The sequence below is a fragment of the Diadema setosum genome, chromosome 19 (assembly GCF_964275005.1).
Source record: "Diadema setosum chromosome 19, eeDiaSeto1, whole genome shotgun sequence".
Taxonomy (NCBI): domain Eukaryota; kingdom Metazoa; phylum Echinodermata; class Echinoidea; order Diadematoida; family Diadematidae; genus Diadema; species Diadema setosum.
This window is the reverse complement of record NC_092703.1, coordinates 32,063,643-32,084,645: the sequence shown is the minus strand read 5'-3', so window position 1 is coordinate 32,084,645 and position 21,003 is coordinate 32,063,643. Positions and strand designations below refer to the sequence as shown.

Here is a 21,003-nt window from a genome sequence, read left to right as displayed (position 1 = left end):
CAGTGTGCGAGCTTCACGCTTCGGTTAGCGGCAAGCAGCAAACTGACCAATGAGATCACTCTGGTCGTTGTTAGGGGCGGAGCCTATGTGTGGCGCTCAATCCAAATGTTCGAACCAGTTTCTGCTTCGGTGAAACGCCAAAAAACATGGCCCAGAAAAACGCTATTTTTTGGTCTTTCCTTTCATCATTTTGCTTCAAAATTTCGACAGATGATAGAAGACATGTTAGACTCTAATAATATGTCAAATTCAGAAAATCGTAAGTTTTGACCAATTTTGATGCCCTAACTTCAAACTCGATTTTCACAGCTTCGACCGTGCGCGACTTTAGGACCATTTTGTTGTAGCGGGTCACATATGTAATATGTATGATGTGTTGAGATATAGTTTGTTTGTGATTGTCAGCTACTTGTACAAACACCCAACAGCTTTTCATTGTTCTGTCTTTAGTGTGAGTAGTATTAAATTAATGTTCAGTTCTGTATTTATGTCTGCATGTGGGGAAACATTCAGATATTTTTAGTTCTCCTTGTGAAAGAGCATTTTTATATATGAGTACAAATCAATGTACACCTTGTAAAGACATTAAAAAGAATGATTCATTCTTTTATCTTTTAGTATGATATCTTCCGCCTGAACATGAGAATAACTGCATAATTACACTGTGTATGTAGTAATAGTAATTAAAGTAATTTCCCTCCTGTGAGCCGGGTTTTGACAAAATGACACAGAAACATGAAAAAAAAAATGTAATTTTGTACTTCGGTTGAATTCAATACATGCAGATACATGCACATTTGCACAAATTCCACAATTATGACCATATTTGTGTTTTATGTACACGTGTGTGTGTGTGTATTTATGTATATTGATGTGTGTTTGTGTGTCTGTATGTGTATGAGCATGTGCATATTATGTGTTTGACTATGAATGTGTGTTCGTGTACATTTCTGTACAAAAGTCTGTTTGTGCTCATAATGTTACATTTGCATGGGAACTTCACAGCTACTGTGTACAGTTCAAGTAAATAAGACTTTATCTTTAAAATGATTGCAAATTCCTAAAGAGTGATCCCAGCGCCCTTAGACTGGGGTTTGTAGGAAATGAAAAAGATGAAGGCATTTTCACTGGGTTGAGCACTTGAGAACATTGAAGGATATCTAAGAAATCTTCTCATAGCCTAATCATGTGACACATGTCGTGAAATCCTGTATAGGCTGTTATTTTTGCGAGGGTTTAATTTTAGCGAATTTCGCGAATCACAGTTGGATCTCAAATTTAGCAACATGCGAATATGTCTTGATGCGCTTGGATGATAGAGCATTTACATTAGCGTCAGCATCAATTCACGATAACAACATCTCGCAAAAATGTCTATGACCTCCTTATTCGTGAAAATATCTGTACTTGAAAATAACAGCGTATACAGTACTATTGGTAGGCATGCAGTGTTCTTGTATCAGTAGTGTGTACGAAGGTGAATTTCATCCAAATTTGAAAGAGGGTGTGCAAAGGAAGGATGCTAGCCTCAAATGCTTACTCAAATTAAGTGTTTAAGACTTCTAGCTACTGTGTGTACATACAAAGTAATATGTGTGTATTTGTATTGTTATAAACAATACACGTGATGGGATGTGACAAAATGTATTGTTGATATTGCCATATTGTTTTATTGCAAAAATCATTGTGCAACTTGCATTGTCATTGTTCTCATGTACTGTAGAATTCACATTACCCTGTAATACGTGTTTATAATTTCTCTGTTTTATCATTTGTATCCATACCTCACACTTTCTTGATCTGTGACTGTCATCTCCTTCTTTGACTTGTCATTTCATATGACCTATTCGTGTTTCCTAGTCCCTGCTGCAATGTTAATCGTACTTCTTGTGTGTTTGACAGTTTGTGTGCGTATTGTCACCATCAGACATGTTAAACTATGTGCATGTAACACTGAATATCTCTCATGTGTGAATACAGTGGCGGATCCAGAGGGGGGCGCAACCGGCGCACGCCCCCCTTTATTTTTCGTTAAAAACAAAAGAAATAAAAAGAAAAAAAAGAAATGAAACCCGGAAGTGGCACCAGAAATATTAGTTGCGCCCCCCCCCCCCCCTTTACAGAATTCCTGGATCCGCCTCTGAAATACATGTTGTATTTGTCACCAGTTAGGATAATTCTGTCTGTGACATTGTGTTCAAGTGACCTTTGACCTCTTCCCCACCAGATTTAATGAGAAGTTCAGGGGATGTCCATCCTCAAAATAAGTTTGTTTGAATAGAACCAGAAAAAATAAAATTCTGATTAAAAATAAAAAAAGTTATGAAATTTTTGGAAGTATGACCACTGACCAATCAAACAGAAATTGACAATTCTATAATGGTGTATAATGCTCCCCTTCCATTTGCTGTGAAGAGAATACATTAGAATTAGAAAGCAGAAGAATTCAAAGTAATTTGTGTCTCTTTATTGTGATGGGGGGGGGGGGATAATTATCCATTCCTCAATGAAATTAGTGAATGAACTTGATCCTGTTTCTTTCTGTTTTGTGTGTATTAAACAACATAGCGTAAACATCTGAGCTCCTTTGTGATTTTGTTTGTGTCAGCATTTGTTTGTATTTAAACCATGCTTGGATGTAATGTCTCTTATAGCTTTGTATTCATCATGTGGTTTATTTACTTGTACCTTTGGTTTTGTAACTATGTAAAGGTGAATGAAATGAGTTGCATTTTTGTGGTTTGCATTTAAATTTTGCATCTCTGTATAGAGTCTACCTTTCCTTTGCATTTATGTTTGACTATTAAACAACATTTTATGAGCATATGAAAATGCCTACTGATTTAGACTTGAATTTGATGTGGAAAAAAAAATTACCTGAATAATGCCAAAATACTAGAATATCATGTGGTTTTCTACAATTTGCAGCCCTGCACATTGTATTTTCTTAAGGAACATTTTGTAATTATGTGGTGTGGTGATGATTAATCTGATATCATGTGGGGTCTATCAAAGGTTTTGAAAAGTCACCCTTCCTTCATCAATGAAGTGTATTTGGGACATTCACTTTGTTTTGATGCATGAAAAGCTATGCTTCCATTTTGCTCTTCATCAGATCATCTTCTCCATCTCATTTTTACGCCCCCATCAAAGCATCCATTCACAAAGCATCACTGTTTTTTCATTTGCTTCTCCAATTTGTCTTCCTATTTGTTTCTGCCCCTCCTCCCACTGCGTTGATATCTTGCACTATGATTTTTTAAAAGTCACCTGCGCTCATGGCACATGTGGCAGAGATAAGTATAGCACACCACTGATGTAAGATGATAGCAGTTTATTTTTTTTGTTATCGCACTCTTTTTGTTTTCAAACAACTTTGCCCCCCTCCCCCTCCTCCAATCTGCAGAAATCGTCATCCAGCCGCAACTCCACCCACATGGTCGATGCACGTCGCCAGCGCGTTGCTACGTCAATGGCTGGCACTACGTCGCAGCAAGGCAGTGTAGGTGGAATGGTGTGTCTTATCACCAGCTGTCTGAACATAGACGAGGAAAAGCCAGGGTTTAGCACCCTGCTGCATATCAATCTGTCAAACAAGAACAATTATGATAAATACGTATATATGTAAATGTAATATCAATAATGATAATAATAATAGAATATATAGAATGCTTAATACATGTATGTGTGTTTTCCTTGGCAAACTGAACAGATTGCACTCACATTTGTGCATGTATCAGATGCCATTGCCTGCCCCCTTGTGCATGCCTTGTTGGATGCCCTGTCCTGTACCTGTAGGCAGCTGGTGATAAGATACACGTTTTGGCGCCAACAACGTCAAATTACAAACCTTGCTTGTTTCTCAGAAATGCCATAACAAGAACAGAGGTCTTACACCTTACAAAAACAAAAACCTCCAAAAGAAAAGAAAAGAAAAAACAATTCTTGTCAATGTTTTTCTGAGTGATGTATAATTCTGTCCCATCAAGGGAGTAGTTCTCTAAGAGCACTGACCTTGATAATCTGTATTAGTGTTTCTTTGGGGATGCACAGCCCTGTTTAAAGGGACTGTACAGTACTGATTGAGGTGGGGATTCTGGTTTATAACATTCCTATTAAAGTGAGATAATGAGAAACCTCTTATGAAATACGAAAGAGCATGTAATTTTAAGAAGTATTCAACGTTTATTTGATAAAAATTGGTTTTAAAATGGCCAAGATATCCAAAAAAGTGATAATAATAAAAGGCGACAGGCCACGCCTTTTATTAGGATCTCTTTGTTTCACCTTGTTTTTGGATATCTCAGCCATTTCAAACCGATTTTCATCAAATAAACTTTTGATACCCCTTAGAATTGCATGCTCTTTGACATCTCATAGAGTGGTTACTGAATATCTCGCAAAACGTTAAAAGCTAAATTCTCACCTCAACCAGAACTGTACAGTCCCTTTAAAGGCAGATTGCTGTCTTTGTTAAAAGCAGAATGCATCAAGTGTGGCTTTGATACTGTCTCTGCAAGACAGAAGTTGTTTCTAAATGATTCTGACCTGTTTTGGAGCTGTAGACCAGGCAAACTTGTTGTGACTATGTCGGCTGAAAGCAATCATCAAAAATGTTGTTGGATGATAATTTGTTCAAATGAAATCATTATAGGTAATAGAAAAAATGTTAAAATCATTCTTTTGCATTGATCACAATTTGAATTTCTTTTTCCAGTGTTATAAGTGTGAAACATTTTATTTTTTCAACATAATTCCTTGAAAATTCTTCAGAAATGTTTAAGATTATTTGATTTGTGTCAGAAGTAGGAGTAGAAGGTTAAACTTTTACCATCTGGAATATCCCCCCTACATAATAGGTGGGAGGAGGAACAATTTGTCACTTTCTGATGAACAAGCAAGGAAATTTATCAGCTTGCGCTGAATGTTGCTTTGATTTATGTTGTAGATTTTTGCTCTGATAATTCCTGATTTTTGCATGTTTTGTTGTTTTAATTTGTAGTCCTCTTTGCATATATGGCAGGCCAGTTCACATGTTTTTTTTTTTGTTGTTTTATTTTGCTGCAAAGCTTCCAAACCTACAAAATATACTTTGCTGGTAGCGGGAAAAACATGAAGGCCACACCCATGCAATTATTGTACTTCCCAATGGCGGTGCATGCTGAGAATATGTGATCCACCACAACAAAAGAATCCAAAGTCGAGGGAGGTCAATTTTCTGTAAATGATGTGACATTATTCCCTTACTCTTCCTCTCTAATTTCATATGTAACATGACTCATAAAAGTACTCGGTTGCGGATATATTGATGATTTAATTAGTGCATGTCGAGTGGTATAGGAAATCAGCGTTTTGAGAAAACCACCTTCAAGGTTTTCTTTCTGATGCAATCGTGATCAAGGGGAGGTAAGACAGTTTTCACCTCTTTACAATAGAAGGTCCGCTCATACATAGCAACCTCCGTGATGTTCATTCAGGCTTAGCGCCAGTGGTCTACTCATGACCAATCAGTAACCAGGATGCCACACACTGACAAATAAGATCACTCCCTCATTGCTTAGGGGCGGAGTCTATCTGTGGCACTAAATCCAAATCTTTGCACACGTTTGTCTTCCGTTGAAAGTCAGAAAATCATAGCCCAGAAAAAATGCTAATTTCTTAACTTTCCTTTGATCATTTAGCTTCGAAATTTTGGCAGATGATAAACGAAACATTCGACTACAACATTATGCCAACAATAGAAATTTGATGGTTTTGACCAATTTTGATGATATGACTTCAAACTCAATTTTCTCGGCTCAGCCGTCAGCGACTTTCGGATCCTTTTGTTGTATTGGGTCACATATACCTTCAGAGAAAGTCTGTGATACAATGTAAATGGTAGAGATTCAGTGTTTTCCATGCTTTGGATCCTATTATGTTGATGTGTTTCATATAAAATTGAAGTCTGTGGTTTATATTTGTTTATTTTTTTGTCACTTGTCCATGCATTGCATGTCTCAAGGTCTAAAGGGCAGATTAGCTATATCAGTATGGATGAAACATGGTCTGAAAGATGCAAAGTCTCTGTAAATGTGGGTGAAATCATTGTGATGTACCAGATGGATTCCATATTTATAGATGAATCTACCCTCGATAATGCCAGAAAAACATTGATTATTCATCTCTACTGGCACTTTAGTATGCAGGAGTATTTGATTCCCAATATCTCTGCAAAATAAATCTAAGCCTTATTTTTGTATTTGTATCCACTAAGGTCTGTTCCAATAAGAGGTGTTAGGCCTACATGTAGTACATTTTATGTTCATAGTGAAGAGAAGTGACTTGACTCAAAATATTGCTCACAGAATATGTGGTAAACCTCAAGGCATGTATCTGGTTTGTGAAGTGAAGACACATTGCAACAAGTGACAAGTGCCATCAGATTAGTTGGTCGGCTTTCTGCTAGAAGGCCTCTGCTGTCATTACAAAAGTGTGGTCATACTAACCTTCTGCCAGGGAGTAGACAAGTTGCAAGCCAGCAGTATACTTGGGTGTTATTCCTTGGCTTGTAGTCTACAGATTACATTTGAAATGGAATGAATCACAAATGTTATCATGTGGCTTGAGTGAATGGAGGAATTATAATAGATCATATCAGCGAAATTTGAGTAAAATTGGACAATCCGCTCAGAACTAATTAATTTTCATTCAAAGTTTTGGCACTGCTATCGCTGGATAAGAAGACTACAACAATTTATGATAGCACTAACACAACAAAGATATTCCTAGTCCACTAAAACAAAATTATCTAAAACTTATTAAACAATTGAGAGAATGTGCTTTAAAGCTTAGGGTCTATTAAGTCAGTGGAAGTCAACCTTTCTTGTGTGTATTGCAAAAAAAAAAAAAAAAAAAAAAAAGGTTTGAAACTCCCATTTGCAAATCGTTGTGAAGGGACCATCAAATAAGCCAGTTCGGGGTTCCACTTTGAGCATGAGCAGAAAAAGGTCATCAGTACCGGCAGAGCATGTTGGTTTTTTATTCACTGAGATAAGCATCTGTGATGTAATGATTATTCAAGTGATCATTATGAGTGGTGCTTGCTAGCACATCCACCTGACAGCAAATGCGGTATTTGACAATATCAATAGAAAAAGATTGTTAATACATTCAATGCGAAATAATGAAATGGATGCTTTCCAAAGTGCTAATTGATGGATCATTCTGGTCACCTGGTCTACGCAAGTTCATTCTTTCTTTGAACATGACTGATGAATTCCATAAATTGTTACGTCGGGTAAGCTGAAATACCTTCTCTCGCTTTGAAAACTCGTGGAGTGCCTAATCAACTGAGAAAGAAGAAAGGTCATTTGTACCGATGTGCCCATGAGCTAACCCCGAACTGGCTTATTGAACTTGACCCTGATGTACTCGATAACATCAGAATACGAAATCTTCATGGAATGTTAACATCTGTGTATATGTATTATTTGTATCTCCATTATGCAGGAACTTCAAAAAATGTATAAGGTATTTATATTCAACATCGCAAGAGTCTTCAGTAGCTTTAAGTAGTTCTCTTTTCAAATTGAAGCACGGCAGGATGTGGTATTTGATATTGGGAATGATGAGGGTATTATGTCATCACACCTTTTGAAGCCATATGTGACTGCCCAACTCAAAACCCATAAAAAGTAGGCTGAATTGAATTTCTACTTTTCTACTGCTGTAGTTTAAAAGGGCAAGCTCTTAGCTGTAAAATGATATATAACTTGTTAAAATTCGCCCATCTTAACCCATTCAAAAAGTGATTCAAATGAGATATATAGATGCAAATGAGTTTTATAGGTGCAGTTCCATAGAAAGGGGAGAATAGGGTATTTGAAAAGTAGGGTCAGTACGGTGTGCTGTGCAGGAGAATCAATGAAAAAATATAGTCCAGAAAAAAAAAAATGATAATGTCTCAATTTTGGCTCTGTTGTAAGCTGCCAAGTTTAGATAAGTATGTAATTGTAGAAAAGATTACTCTTTCAGGTATTAAGACTGACCTTAAAATTTTGAATTGGTCAACCAAAATGACAAATTTTGGTCTATTACAGCAAATCTTAATCTGCAACTTTTTGTGGGTTTTGTGCTAGGCAGTCACATATGTGTGCTTGTAGAGTGATACAATGTATTTAATCATTCTTATGAGTACCAGACATACATACATGTGTACTGTATGTGCGTCACCCAGATTGCTGCAGTTTGATTTTAATTTAGGCCTCTATACAAGTGCTAACACAAGTGACATCATGTCTTCATTTTTCTTCTGCCTTTCGCAATGTGTGCACTGGTTAGTCGTATCACTTGTGCAGTATTTTGATGTGATGCTGTGTAGTGCAAGGGCTTGGGGGATGGGGGGGGGGGGTTTGCAGAGGCTCTTGAGGGAATGTTTGTCCAGTCACTTGGGGCAAAAAATTTAATTCATGGATGAGTTTTCTGTTGCCTGATTTGGAGGAGAAATTTAAGCGTATGTGGGAAAAAAATTACAGCAGCGGATGATAAAAAACTTTAATAGCATTAGCATTTGACCAGACAGGTTAAGAAATGAACAGTAATGAGTAAATTGTTGTCTATTTGGTTTGATTCTGTATTCTTATCAATGAGCAACAACAACAACAAAATCTCAGGAGTCATCTTTCAGAAGGATGAAATACACAGATTTTTCAGAAAACACAAGAATGACATAAAAAGCTAAAGATGAATAGAAAATTGAGGAAATGTATGACCGATTTGGGTTTGTGCTTTTGAAGGAAGATCTCAAATTCACCAGAAGCACATTTGTGCATACATACAAGGAGTGTATTGCAGAATCTTTCTGCATTATGAGTGGATGAAAAGATATGTGTAATTATTGTTAAAGATGCATATTTTCATGCATGGATGAAACAAAACTGTTCATCCATCTGGTGATAAAGTTAGAGAAAGAAGCTATTTGATGTACAGTATAGTTTACCTTTGATCCTGCCGTGTTTTCAAATCTCAATCTTTGTTCCTTTCTGTTTCTTTTTGACCATCTTTTTTCCCATTTATTGTATTTCAGTGAAGGACTTCCATTAATACCTGTAGCTCTCACTGTTACATTTACTTATACTTATTCTAGTCAGCTCAATTCATTACCTTTAATACTATGTGTGAGGCAGTCAAAGTTATGTCTGTAACACTGAATGGTTCAATCAGTTTAACACAATCACCATTGTCATTCACATATTCCTTCTACTAGTATTTCATATTTGTGTGCCAAAAATCTTGACTTATTCGTGCTCAAAATCATTAGTTTCCAAAGTTCAGTAATGTGCCACCTGAGAATTTGAATAATTCTTTCAGAATCTTTATGTACTTTTGGTAGTTACCAATTTGGAAATGAATTGGGGTGGGGGAGGAAGGTTGCTGTGTGTTTATACATGTATGAGTTTTACACATTTCTGTGTATACTGTGCATGTGGATCTCCAAATTCATTACCTAATCTCACATATTTGACATAAAGTAATCATCACAAATTGACCAGTTGAATAGCATCAGTAGCAATTTTGTGTCAACTTATATTATTGAGTGGCACATGATAGTGCTTGTCATCATTTACTTTTTGATTGGGGCAAATCTTTTATCACTCACAATCTATTCAATATTTAAATAGTTGTACACATACTGTATGTACCTTTTTTTTTTTTTGGGGGGGGGGGGGAGGAATTCAAGATTAAATTATGCATATTGATCTAGATGTGTATGATATGATGATAATTTTCTATTACGTGCATTGGGCATACAGTTTAGCATGCTCACTGTCACTAGGTGCCTATCAAATTACAATTACAGTTGCCTTTAACATAATGGAATAGAAATGAAAAATGACATTCAAATTGCTCTTTTTATGTGAAGGCTTCTGTTAGAAACACAGTGGAAGGGGCCACTTTTGTAAAAGTGTGATTTTTGTGTGATTATACAGTTTTGTTGGCAATGAGCACGATGAATTTGTTTGGTTTGATTTTCACCGATTGTCGACATGTCACTTTTGAATAATAGCAAGAACGAACTTGGAAAAGATGTAGCACAGGTAAATGAAATATCTAAATGCTTTTAATCCATGTTTTTTTGGTGCAATTCATGGATGGGGCACATTACAGAGAGATAGAGGAGTGAGAAAAAGCTTTTCTGATTGCTACAAAACAAAAAGAGCTTGGAAGACAGGAAGGCAACACTGCAATGTGTTGCTGTTCCGACAGGTTTGACGTGGTAGAGTACAGTCAATTTCCTGCGGACAAGAAGGGATGGCAGTCCATGAGTTGTGGTCACCATTGCTGGCTCCAGATCAGGGCTCTGTTTTCAAGCTGAATGGACGCTTACTCGCATAGTACAATCAGGACATTGATCATTGTATCTCACATACTAATATCTACCTTCTCTTCTCATTTAGCTGTGTTGTCAGAATCAGAAGAGTGTATAATGTAACATTGCCCACACTGTTCGATTAACATTCTGCTTGTCAACTTCTGAACTGTTAGGTCTTATTAAAATTGGAATTCCGGATCAGTCAAACATTTGTCTAAAAATAGAGAGTAAAATTGAATAGGCATAACAGTGAAAAAAATTATCAAATTGGATTTAAAAAAAATATTCAAAGAATTATGAAATAAAAGCATTTTTCTCAAACTATTTTTACAGTCAATATGAATATTCTAATACATTGCAGTGAGTTGATGCGGTTGCCATACAACTTACCATATACACTGTACTTTGTACACATATAAAATTTTGAAATTTCTAGGTGTCTTTTTTAACACAGTTATCCCCTATCTCAGTTGTCTGTATATCTAACCAATCATTATTTGTGACCCTGCAGCACAAAACCAACAAAAAGTCACCAGACATGGATTTTCAGTTAAGGACAGATTCTGAAAGAGCAGACTCTACGCTTTAAAATGATGTATAACTCAATTCAAATGGACTCCCCAAACCTACCTAAATACTGGAAAGAAAGCTCACACTCTGGAAAAGTGTGAACTGAGAAAAGAGGCTGTGAAGTACTTTAAAACATGATATATTCGCGGCAAGAATTTTTCGCGATTTGGAGCCGACGGCCCTTTTCGCGGCATGAAATTTTCGCAAACTGCCACTGGCATTCAATCTTTATAGTGTAGACAAGAGCTTTTGCATGCATTTTAATTTTGCAAATCTTCGCGCTCGCGAAATTCGCGAAATTAAAATGCACGTGAACATTCCTCGTTTTACAGTACACGGTCTATTCAAGCGCTTAATCTTTACCAAGCCGTGCTAGCTGTGCCATGAAAGGGACAAAACACAGGATGTAAACCACCGGAGCAAATATAGTGAAGGGATTATCAGATTAAGCTGAAATTAAGCATGTTCTATTAGCACATTCTGCCCATGATTAATGCTTACTTTCAAAGCAGTAGCGTCATCCTTTCAAAAGTTATTGGACTTGAAAGTGAAGAGTGTGCAAAGGATTTCAAGACATGAGAAGCGGCCTTTAAGACATATCTGATCATTCTTCCCCCAAAAAAGGTTGGAGAAAAACTGCTAAAAACACACTTTCCCATTCATGTTAAGATACCAAACTAAAGAATAATATGGAAGAAAAGTAGCTCTTTCAGAAAATATGAAAAACTCAAAATTGACTTAGTTGAACCATTTCACCTTTTTTGAGTCCTCACTTAAAATCAAGGGGTGCGACTTTTTGTTTGTTTTGTGGTGCACGCTCACATTTTGAAGTTATTCAGCTAGTAATAACATTGTGTTACACTTTTACACTGGTCCAGAATTCCTCTTTAAGGTCAGAGCACTTTGTCACATAACCATATATGTGTATGTCTGATTGGCTGGATTGTTATTGAATTAGGCCTGTAATCAGTCTACCACTTATGAGTGGCACTCTGCAATAGTTCTCTGAAATCCTTTTTATCCTGTTTCTTTGCTTCACAAAATTCATACTCTTGTGACATAATGTGAATAATATATGATGAATGTATGTGTATGTGACCCAGCACACATTGTAAGCACATTGTAGTAATCCAATGGCTTTATATTACCCGTTGTGAGAAATAATACATAACCTGTGTCCTCATCTTTTTCGTACGTAATCATTAGCATAAATATTTCATTGCATGTAAATAACAGAGCTTGCAACAAGTAGCACATTGCATGTAGATTTTCGTGTTTACACGTTTTTTTTTTGTGTCACAAACTGCCCACACTTGCACTATGCTAATTTCCACGTCACTATTAGGCATGCATTTGTATATTTATGCAACATACATTTTTCTACTCTTAGCTACGAGATCAATCATGTAGTAATCGCATTGCATATACAATAAATTCATTTATTTGTCTTTAATGGATAAGGGGACATTTAATCATAAGTTGCATCCAGGCTCCCCCCCCCCCACTTTATTCTGTCCTGAAATGTTACTATGAATGTACATGTGCTAGAATATCTCTCAAACATGTTCTTATCAATTCAATAATTACACATGTGTTTCTGTGTCCATCATGACTAAGAATTCATCAAAAGGATAGCATACAGGTACATGTTGTTAGCTGGCACAACTAGGCAGTCATTGTAGTTAAAGGACAAGTTCACCTTCATAAACATAAGGATTGAGAGAATGCAGCAATATTAGTAGAACACATCAGTGAAAGTTTGAGGAAAATTGGACAATCGATGCTAAAGTTATGAATTTTTAAAATTTTTGTGTTGGAACCGCTGGATGAGGAGACTACTAAGGCTCGTGATGTCATATGAGTATAACAGTATAAAGAAAATGTAAAGAAAATTCAACATATTTTCACTTTCTTCGTATAATAAAAGAGCACTTGACTTGCCTCTTTCTAAAAGCAATGGGAATAATATTACCCACAACATATGTCAGTAACGAGTCAAGGGAATGTGTACTTTTTTCAAAAGATGACATTTTGTGAAATTCTCTTTATATTTTCCTTATTCACTTTTTTCGCATAATAAAAGAGCACTTGACTTGCCTCTTTCTAAAAGCAATGGGAATAATATTACCCACAACATATGTCAGTAACGAGTCAAGGGAATGTGTACTTTTTTCAAAAGATGACATTTTGTGAAATTCTCTTTATATTTTCCTTATAATAATTACTGTTGTACGCATGTGACATCATACACTGCAGTAGTCTTCTCACCCAGCGTGACTGCACAAAAACTTTAAAAATTCATAACTCTTGAACGGATTGACCGATTTTCCTCAAACTTTCAATGATGTGTTCTACTAATATTGCTACATTCTCTCAATCCTTATGTTAATGAAGGTGAACTTGTCCTTTAAGCATCCACTTAATTTAGACAGACATCTTTTCCTTCTCCCTTTCTCACTTTCTTTTTCTCTAGAAGTCCATCAGTTAAGTCTCTCCTCTTTCTGCAAGCTTAGAGGCTTGTGGTCTCATAGTGACCTTGCAACCCTCAAGTTGCCATATCTGCCATAGAGATAAAAGGCATCAGTGTGTAAATAGAAGAATAGGAGAAAACTTGTCTCTCAAATACACTGTGTTGGTGGGCAGACCTGACAAGTAATTATGATGTATAAGAGGGGTATGATGGCACTGAAATTCTATACCTTTGTTGGACCCACCACGAAGTACTGAGCTTTATCAGTTGTTTGAAAGATTATTCCTTTCTCTCTGTGGCATGTAATCTATCTCTGTGCTGTTTCTTAATAAGCCAATCAATCTTATCACTTGGCTTGACTGGCAGTCTAGTGGTATAGTTGTTCTCTACTGTGCCATTGTTTTTTTTTTTTTCTTTGACATGTTATCATGTTTAAGTACTCAAATTAATCATGACTAAAATAATGTGACGAGTCAGTTTTAACTTTGCACTGGTTCCCGTAACCATCCTATCCTTCCTCCAGTTTGCCAAATGAACCATCGAAATACAGGAAAATTTTCCTTTGTATTTAACTATAAACTATATAACATGCAGGTTAGTGATATACTTTCACATTTTTTTTTTCAGAGGGAGAGGGTGATTTCACATAATCAATAGCATCTATTCATAACTTGGTTAAAAAAGCAGTTACACTGTGTTTGACCAAACTGCTGTGCACCTCTTCTGTCTCTTGGTCTCAAATAATAATAATAATAATAATAATGATAATAATAATAATAATAATAATAATAATAATAATAATAATAATAATAATAATAATAATAACAATAATGATAATAATAATAGTGGCCTCTTATAATGCGCTGAAATCCATTAAGAATGATGCTCATGGCGCTCTTGCATAACCAGCATAAAGGGATCATATCATTTTGGTTGAGACCTAACTTCAGGTTTCTAACATTTTTCGTGAAATAATGAGAACCCTCTTATGAAATATGAAAGAACATGTAATTCCAAGAGGAATTCAACGCTTATTTGATGAAAATTGGTTCTAAAAAGGCTGAGATACCCAAAACAGAGCGATTCTAATAAAGTGTGGGACCCACCCTTTATTATGGTGGCTTTGCTTTACTTTGTTTTTGGATGTCTCAGCCATTCCAAAACTGATTTTCATCAAAATAAACTTTGAATTCCTCTTAGAATGGTATGCTCTGTACTATTTAATAAGTAGTTTCTTGGTATCTCACAAAAAGTTCAAAGCCCAATCCTGACCTCAACCAATGCTATACCATCCCTTTAAACTGATTGGTCTCAGCATGGATTATACATCACTCAAAGTCCACTGGCATGACGGGGAGCGTCCTGTTAAGCTTGTATGTGCTGTCTTTTCTTACTCTCCCAGACTGGTGGATCATCTAGCCACGCCCAAGGAGCCAAACGTCTGAGGGTGGCGCCCACGAACACCTCCAGCCATGGCGGAGCACAGGGAGGCATGATGCCCCAGGAATACCAATCTCAACAGGTGCACATTGCTTTTCATCCAGGACAAGGGGAACTTTTTGGATTTGACAGCATGAATCAAAAAGCAAAATCCAAGAATGTCTTCTTTGCTGATTGTAATATTTATGGCAAAATCCATGGCAAAATTGTTCCGGAATACAGAGTTCATCTTTAGAGATTTGTTATAAAAATGCCAGACATTTCTTGAATATTTGGCTTGTACCTGTTTTTGTAGTGCACAGAACAAACCATAGATATCAAGGTTCTCCCAAGATGTGTCAAGTACTTATATACAGTCAAACCTGCCTTAGCAGCCACCTGTCCATTATGGCCTTCTGTCTATAGTGGCCTCCTGCCATATATAGGGCCAATAAAAGATCCTCCCTGTCCCCCGAGAAAAGCCATGTAAAAGACCCTGTTTATAGCGGCCACCTGTCTATAATGGCCACTTTTTTCCTTCTCCTTTGGGTGGCGGCTATAGACAGGGTTAACTGTACATTTTAAAGGGGTTGTAAGTGTGATCAGAGGGACCTACCCTTGATTAATCAATATGCAGTTCTGCTAAGCATCTGTTAAGCATAAATGCTGTCAGTACTATTGGCAACCTCCTAGTTTGTATTCGATATGGCAAGTTGAGATAAAAGTTTTATCAGTGGGTTTATCAGCATGATGACAGCTTTTTCCCTTATGCACAAAATAGTGAAGTTTTGCATCAATATTTGTATCAGTAGGACCATGCTAAATGTGATATCACAGTTAAGATTTGCCATTTGTTAGCTCACCTGAGCCAAAGGCTCAAGTGAGCTATTGCGATCGCCCTTCGTCCGGTGTCCGTCGTGCCGCGTGCGTCGTGCGTAAACTTTTCACATTTTCATCTTCTTCTTGAAAACCCCAAGACCGATTTTCATCAAACTTGGCAGGTAGCATCCCTAGGGGGTTAGGAACTCAATTTGTTAAAATGGGCACCATGCCCCACCCAGGGGGCCCCCAGGGGGGCCCCAAATCCCCCAAAATTACGGAATCTGTAAAAATCTTCTTCTCTAGAACCAGAAGTGATAGAGCTAAGTTAATACTATGAGTTAGTTCATTGATGACTGTAGTTTCAAGTTTGTTCATGGCAGAATCAGGGGTGCCCCCCTTGGGACCCAGGGGAGGGGGGTGGGGAGGGGTCCTAAAGGGGCCTAAATTGTACATTTTCATCTTCTTCTTAAGAACCCCAAGACCCATTTTCACCAAACTTGGCAGGTAGCATCCCTAGGGGGTTAGGATCGCAATTTGTTAAAATGGGCACCATGCCCCACCCAGGGGGCCCCCAGGGGGGCCCAAACCCCCCAAAATGAAGGAATCTTTAAAAATCTTCTCTAGAATCAGGAGTTATAGAGCTAAGATAATACTATGAGTGAGTACATTAATGACTGTAGTTTCAAGTTTGTTCATAGCAGATCCAGGGGTGCCCCTCTTGGGGGCAGGGGGGGGGGGGGGCTTTGGAAGGTCCAAATTGGGGCCTGTACATTTTCATCTTCCTGAAAACCTCATGATGGATTTTCGTCAAAACTTGGCAGTTAGCATCCCTAGGGGGTCAGGATCTCAATTTATCAAATGGGCACCATGCCCCACCCAGAGGGCCCCAGGGGGCCCCAATCCCCCCAAATTAAGGAAATTAAGGAATCTTACAAAATTTGGGCCCTTATTGTACATTTTCATCTTCTACTTGAGAATGCCTGGTCAAATTTTAGTAGAGCTGTGAATAATTTAGATTAGTGACTGCGTGAAAGGTGAACTTGCAATACTCAGGTGAGCGCTAGACCCACGGGTCTCTTGTTTTATGCAGAATTGTTCATTTACTCTTTGTCTGCATAAAAAGAAAAATACAACATTCTATGAAAAATTATGTACCCCTGCATGTATCTAAGTGATAATTAATTACGAAAGTGACACAAGTGATAAAGTTAGACACTACATTCACACTAACCAACCCACCGACAAGCAAGGAGTTTAATTTTGCCTCTGAACTGATCTTCCAGAGAATGTCTGGATACCAGAGCAGCAGTGGGTCCCAGGGCGGACCGAGCCAAAACACCAAACCGCAGCAGGGCATGATGTACCCATCCTCTGGCTCCCAGCACTCCAGCAAGATGCCGCATGGGCAACATCACCAGCACCCCCAGCAACAGCAGCAGCAACACCATCAGGGGCACCACCAGCAGCACCACCAACACCAGCAACACCACCAGGGCCACCACCAAAGACACTTCTGAGGACACGCCCATGAATCTTTGTGGACAGACGGACACACCTTTGTTTGGTCTTGGACCCTGTTGTGTGCAGTGTGGGCATCTCCAGCAACACCTCTGTGTTCACTGTCAAGTGCACCTTGGACACCAGTCTCAAACAGTCTCTTATAAACCAAGAATGCACAAGCGTGGTATGCAAATTTGCTGGACAAGGGTGAAAGACATCGGAGCTGAAGTGCTCAAGTGGCCATTCCTAAAAGCCTCAGTTTTGAGAGTATTCAGTGTGTTGATTAATCTTCCTTACTGCAGTGGGTAGAGTATGATCTGGAGGTGCCTGTAGCCATTCATGCATAATATTATATAAACTTTAAGCACCCTTTCATAATTTGATAAGTGCATTGGCGTAAGACAACAGTATTGTTTGCAGCAAAAAGACACATGTCCATTTTGCTTCATAGCACCAATGAATGGTGCTTAGACTCCTGCTAGGCTTTTCAAAGAGACCTGTACAAAAGTAGGGCTTGTTCTTTAGTGTATTAAAAATGTTCAACTTAAGCACAAAAGTACTGTCAGAGAAACAGCGTACTGTATGCTCTATACTAAGTATATGTAGCAAGTATATACATGTATTGCAAATCGGAATTTTGGAAGCAACTTTGTGACTGGCTGAATTAGTGATTGAGAACCACATTGACAGGATAAGAAAGAAGTATTGTCACTTTTCAAGCAAAAGAATTAGCAATTTCCAACCTTGGAGATGATATACAATGTATTACCTCTTATGGGAGGCATTTTTTTATTGCAAGTTCAAATCGTAATGCAAAATATACAGTATACCATCTACGTGTGTATTTCAATATTATATTTGATTACCAATTCCAGTGATAGGTGTACAGCTATGACGTTCCACTGCTTATGCTGTAGAGTTTGGACCAGTTCCTTCGTGAGTGTATCCATAGCAATAAGAACAAACTTTGCTTTACATGCTCGCCTCTCTGTAACATGCAACCTTTGCCATTGTTCACTCTGATATCAATGTGAAAGCATTGTTTCTTTCCAGTTTGGAGAAAGTATGGCAGTCACAGATGGTACATGTATTTATTGTGCCCACAGGTTTTGCCTTGAAATGGCATGAATTTCCATCTTTCTTTGACACTCCAGGCATTGTGTATTTATTACCTCAAGAAAGAAAAAAAAGAGGCTCATTTATCATCCATGATATAATTTGAGAGTAAATCAAAGAGTATGACCAGTGACACAAATCCAGTCACTTTAAGTCATTTCAGTTTTAGAAGGCCTCTTCCCCACTACAGGGACACTCAAACTTGGGTTCCTACCTTTTTTTCTTTTTTCTTTCTTTTTTTGTTGCCAGTGACATACCGCTTAATTATTTAATGCTACAGTCAAAAGTCATCTTGTCCGAAAGTTAAATTTCTTTTGTAATAGTGAAATTTCATTTTACACTGTAATTGAATTGATAAACAGTAGAAAAAATATAGTGCTGATAATGATGAGGCCTGAATTTTCACTTCGTTGTAACCGGAGTTTCATTGTAAACGTGTTCATTGTAACGAGAGTGTACTGTATTTACCAACTTCCAGATCAGATTTTGGGGATTCACTTCCACTTCAGATTTCACACTCAGCAAGCAGATGGCCAGAGTCAGAAGCTTCTACAGTTTGTATTTGGTCCACTGTTGATTCTTTGTTCAATCTACTCTTATTACCTTCAGATTCATCTGAGATTCTCTAACCAGATGTAATGTGAAGAGCAAAATACTCAACATTCAAAAACTTTTCATGTGATGAAGGAAACTAGTGGTAGAAAAAAAAAGGAGAATTATTATGTTTTTTAAATGGCCAGAGTCAAAAGCTTATATTTGGTCCACTGTTGATTCTCTGTTCAATCTTCTGTCATTACTCACAGATTCAACTAAGACTCTCTAACCAGACGTAATGTGAAAAGAAAAATACTCAACATTCAAAATCTTTTCATGTAATGAAGCAAACTAGTGGTAAAAAATAGGAGAATATGCTTTTGGAATGCATGTGCAGTTCTTCATTATATCTTTTCAACTTTAATTCTGACTTCCACTTGTTCTGGTTAGTTAACATTGGCGCATAGGCCTACATAACTTGAAAGATTTAAGCCGTAATAATTCATGAATTTATCGCAATCCTGCAAGGCGACAATGGTGTAAAATAAGTTGAATAACACATGTTACTCTACTTGTGCCAATGTTCAGAAAAAGTAATAAACACATATAATAAGATCTGATTTTGTTTAATTTCATCTACACTGTAATTCACAAATGAACACTTTCATTCTTTCAAAGTGGTTCAATATTTGAGGAAGAATTATTATATTTTTTTTTTGTAAAAAGGACCATGAATTCAAAAACTGATATGTACCTTTCAAACATGCATGTATAAAATGCAAAGAGATTCTCAGAAGAAAAATAAATGTATCTTCAACTCCCTCTGGCGCATACATTATGAACATTTTAGCAGTGCCCCTCCCCCCCCCCCCCTTAATTACTATGAAATATAGATGCATGTATGATTTTATGTGTGAAACATAAAATTTTCATTTTTAAAGTCAGTGGGAAAGAATATAAGAACAAATATGACAGAGTATGCTTTAATATTATCTGAGGTATCTATACCTCTTCCTTTTTTCCACCTTGTTTAACATCTACTTTTTCATCCTCTTCTTATTTCTTATTTCTCCTTCAAAGTATAAACAAATGAAAAGTTTGCATAATCTCAATCACCTCTGAATGAAAATAGATTGTCCTACACTGTCACAACATGTTGTCCATAATATGCCAAGGCTCAAGCATTTAGATGATGGGTTAACTTTGATCTCAAGAAGCATGATTGTGAACTGGTTTATACATTTTACTTAATTAAAACAATTATTATTGGTATCAGATACCAAGGAATAGTTATGCTATGAAAAGAATAGATAAACATCGTATTGTATCCTCTCTCCCGTTTGAAATTACTGTATTAAAAAATAAGAATGACCCTGCTCCACAGAAATAAAGAAATCAGCAAATTAGGCAGATACCAAGGAATGGTTATGGTACAAAAAGAATAGATAAACATATTGTATCTTCTTTCCCGTTGAAATTACTGTATTAGAAAAAAAAATGACCCTGCACTAAAGAAATAAAGAAATCAACAAATTAGCATTTTTTTTTTATATCATCACCTTTAGTCTTGAACAATTTTTTTTTTAAGTTTTAAACGTAAACAATAGTGTTATACCTGTATGTACTTCTATACCAGGTGTGGCAATTCAATCATGCTCTGAGGATTGAGATGTTGAGCATGTTGAAAAGGATCTCCCTTCCTATCTCTCTGTGCTGGCTTATGTTCACCTTGTCCCCAGTCACTGCAATGCGATGGACCTTGGACATACATTGTATTCGCTGGTGTTGGTGCATTGGTGAATACCTGTTCAAAAGGTTCTTTTCGGTGCAAGACCTCCTCTTCTGTCATGTGAGAAACGGATCTTCTTGCTTTGTGCAGCAATTCTCTAGCATCGGTGACCGTGTTTTTACGTGTTTTTACTCTGCTCAATGCAAAGCCTTCCACACCTCCACAAATTCCATCTACCACACCTTCCCCATGACTAGTTGCAAAGTAAAGCCATTCAAGCTTCTTGTCATGTCCATAGACCAATAAAAATGATTGAATGAATGAATGTTTTGCTGGCAGTACTCCCAACGCTTCTGCCATGAAATGGTTTTTGAACTGGGATTGATTCATTGATTGATATTATTTTCCGTATAAAACAACAACGGCTGGATGGCCCATATTCAGCGATGCCAGCATGGCATCGCTGGTCTTCCATGGGGTCCAGAACAT

At 37.2% G+C, this 21,003-nt stretch overlaps 1 protein-coding gene across 3 annotated transcripts in view; it reads left to right on the top strand.

Annotated features, from left to right (window-relative positions):
• LOC140243004 (cyclin-dependent kinase 8-like) overlaps positions 1–18,650 on the top strand; it is a 52,395-nt gene extending 33,745 nt beyond the window's left edge. For 2 of the 3 annotated variants that reach the window (XM_072322745.1, XM_072322744.1), the window contains exons 12-14: positions 3,407–3,502; positions 14,797–14,916; positions 16,919–18,650. In XM_072322745.1, coding sequence (XP_072178846.1) covers positions 3,407–3,502; positions 14,797–14,916; positions 16,919–17,152 — 450 coding nt within the window. In that variant the 3' untranslated portion in view covers positions 17,153–18,650. The remainder of the gene's footprint in view (positions 1–3,406; positions 3,503–14,796; positions 14,917–16,918) is intronic. The other variant, XM_072322746.1, reaches the window with a different exon arrangement.
• The last annotated feature ends 2,353 nt before the right edge of the window (positions 18,651–21,003 follow it).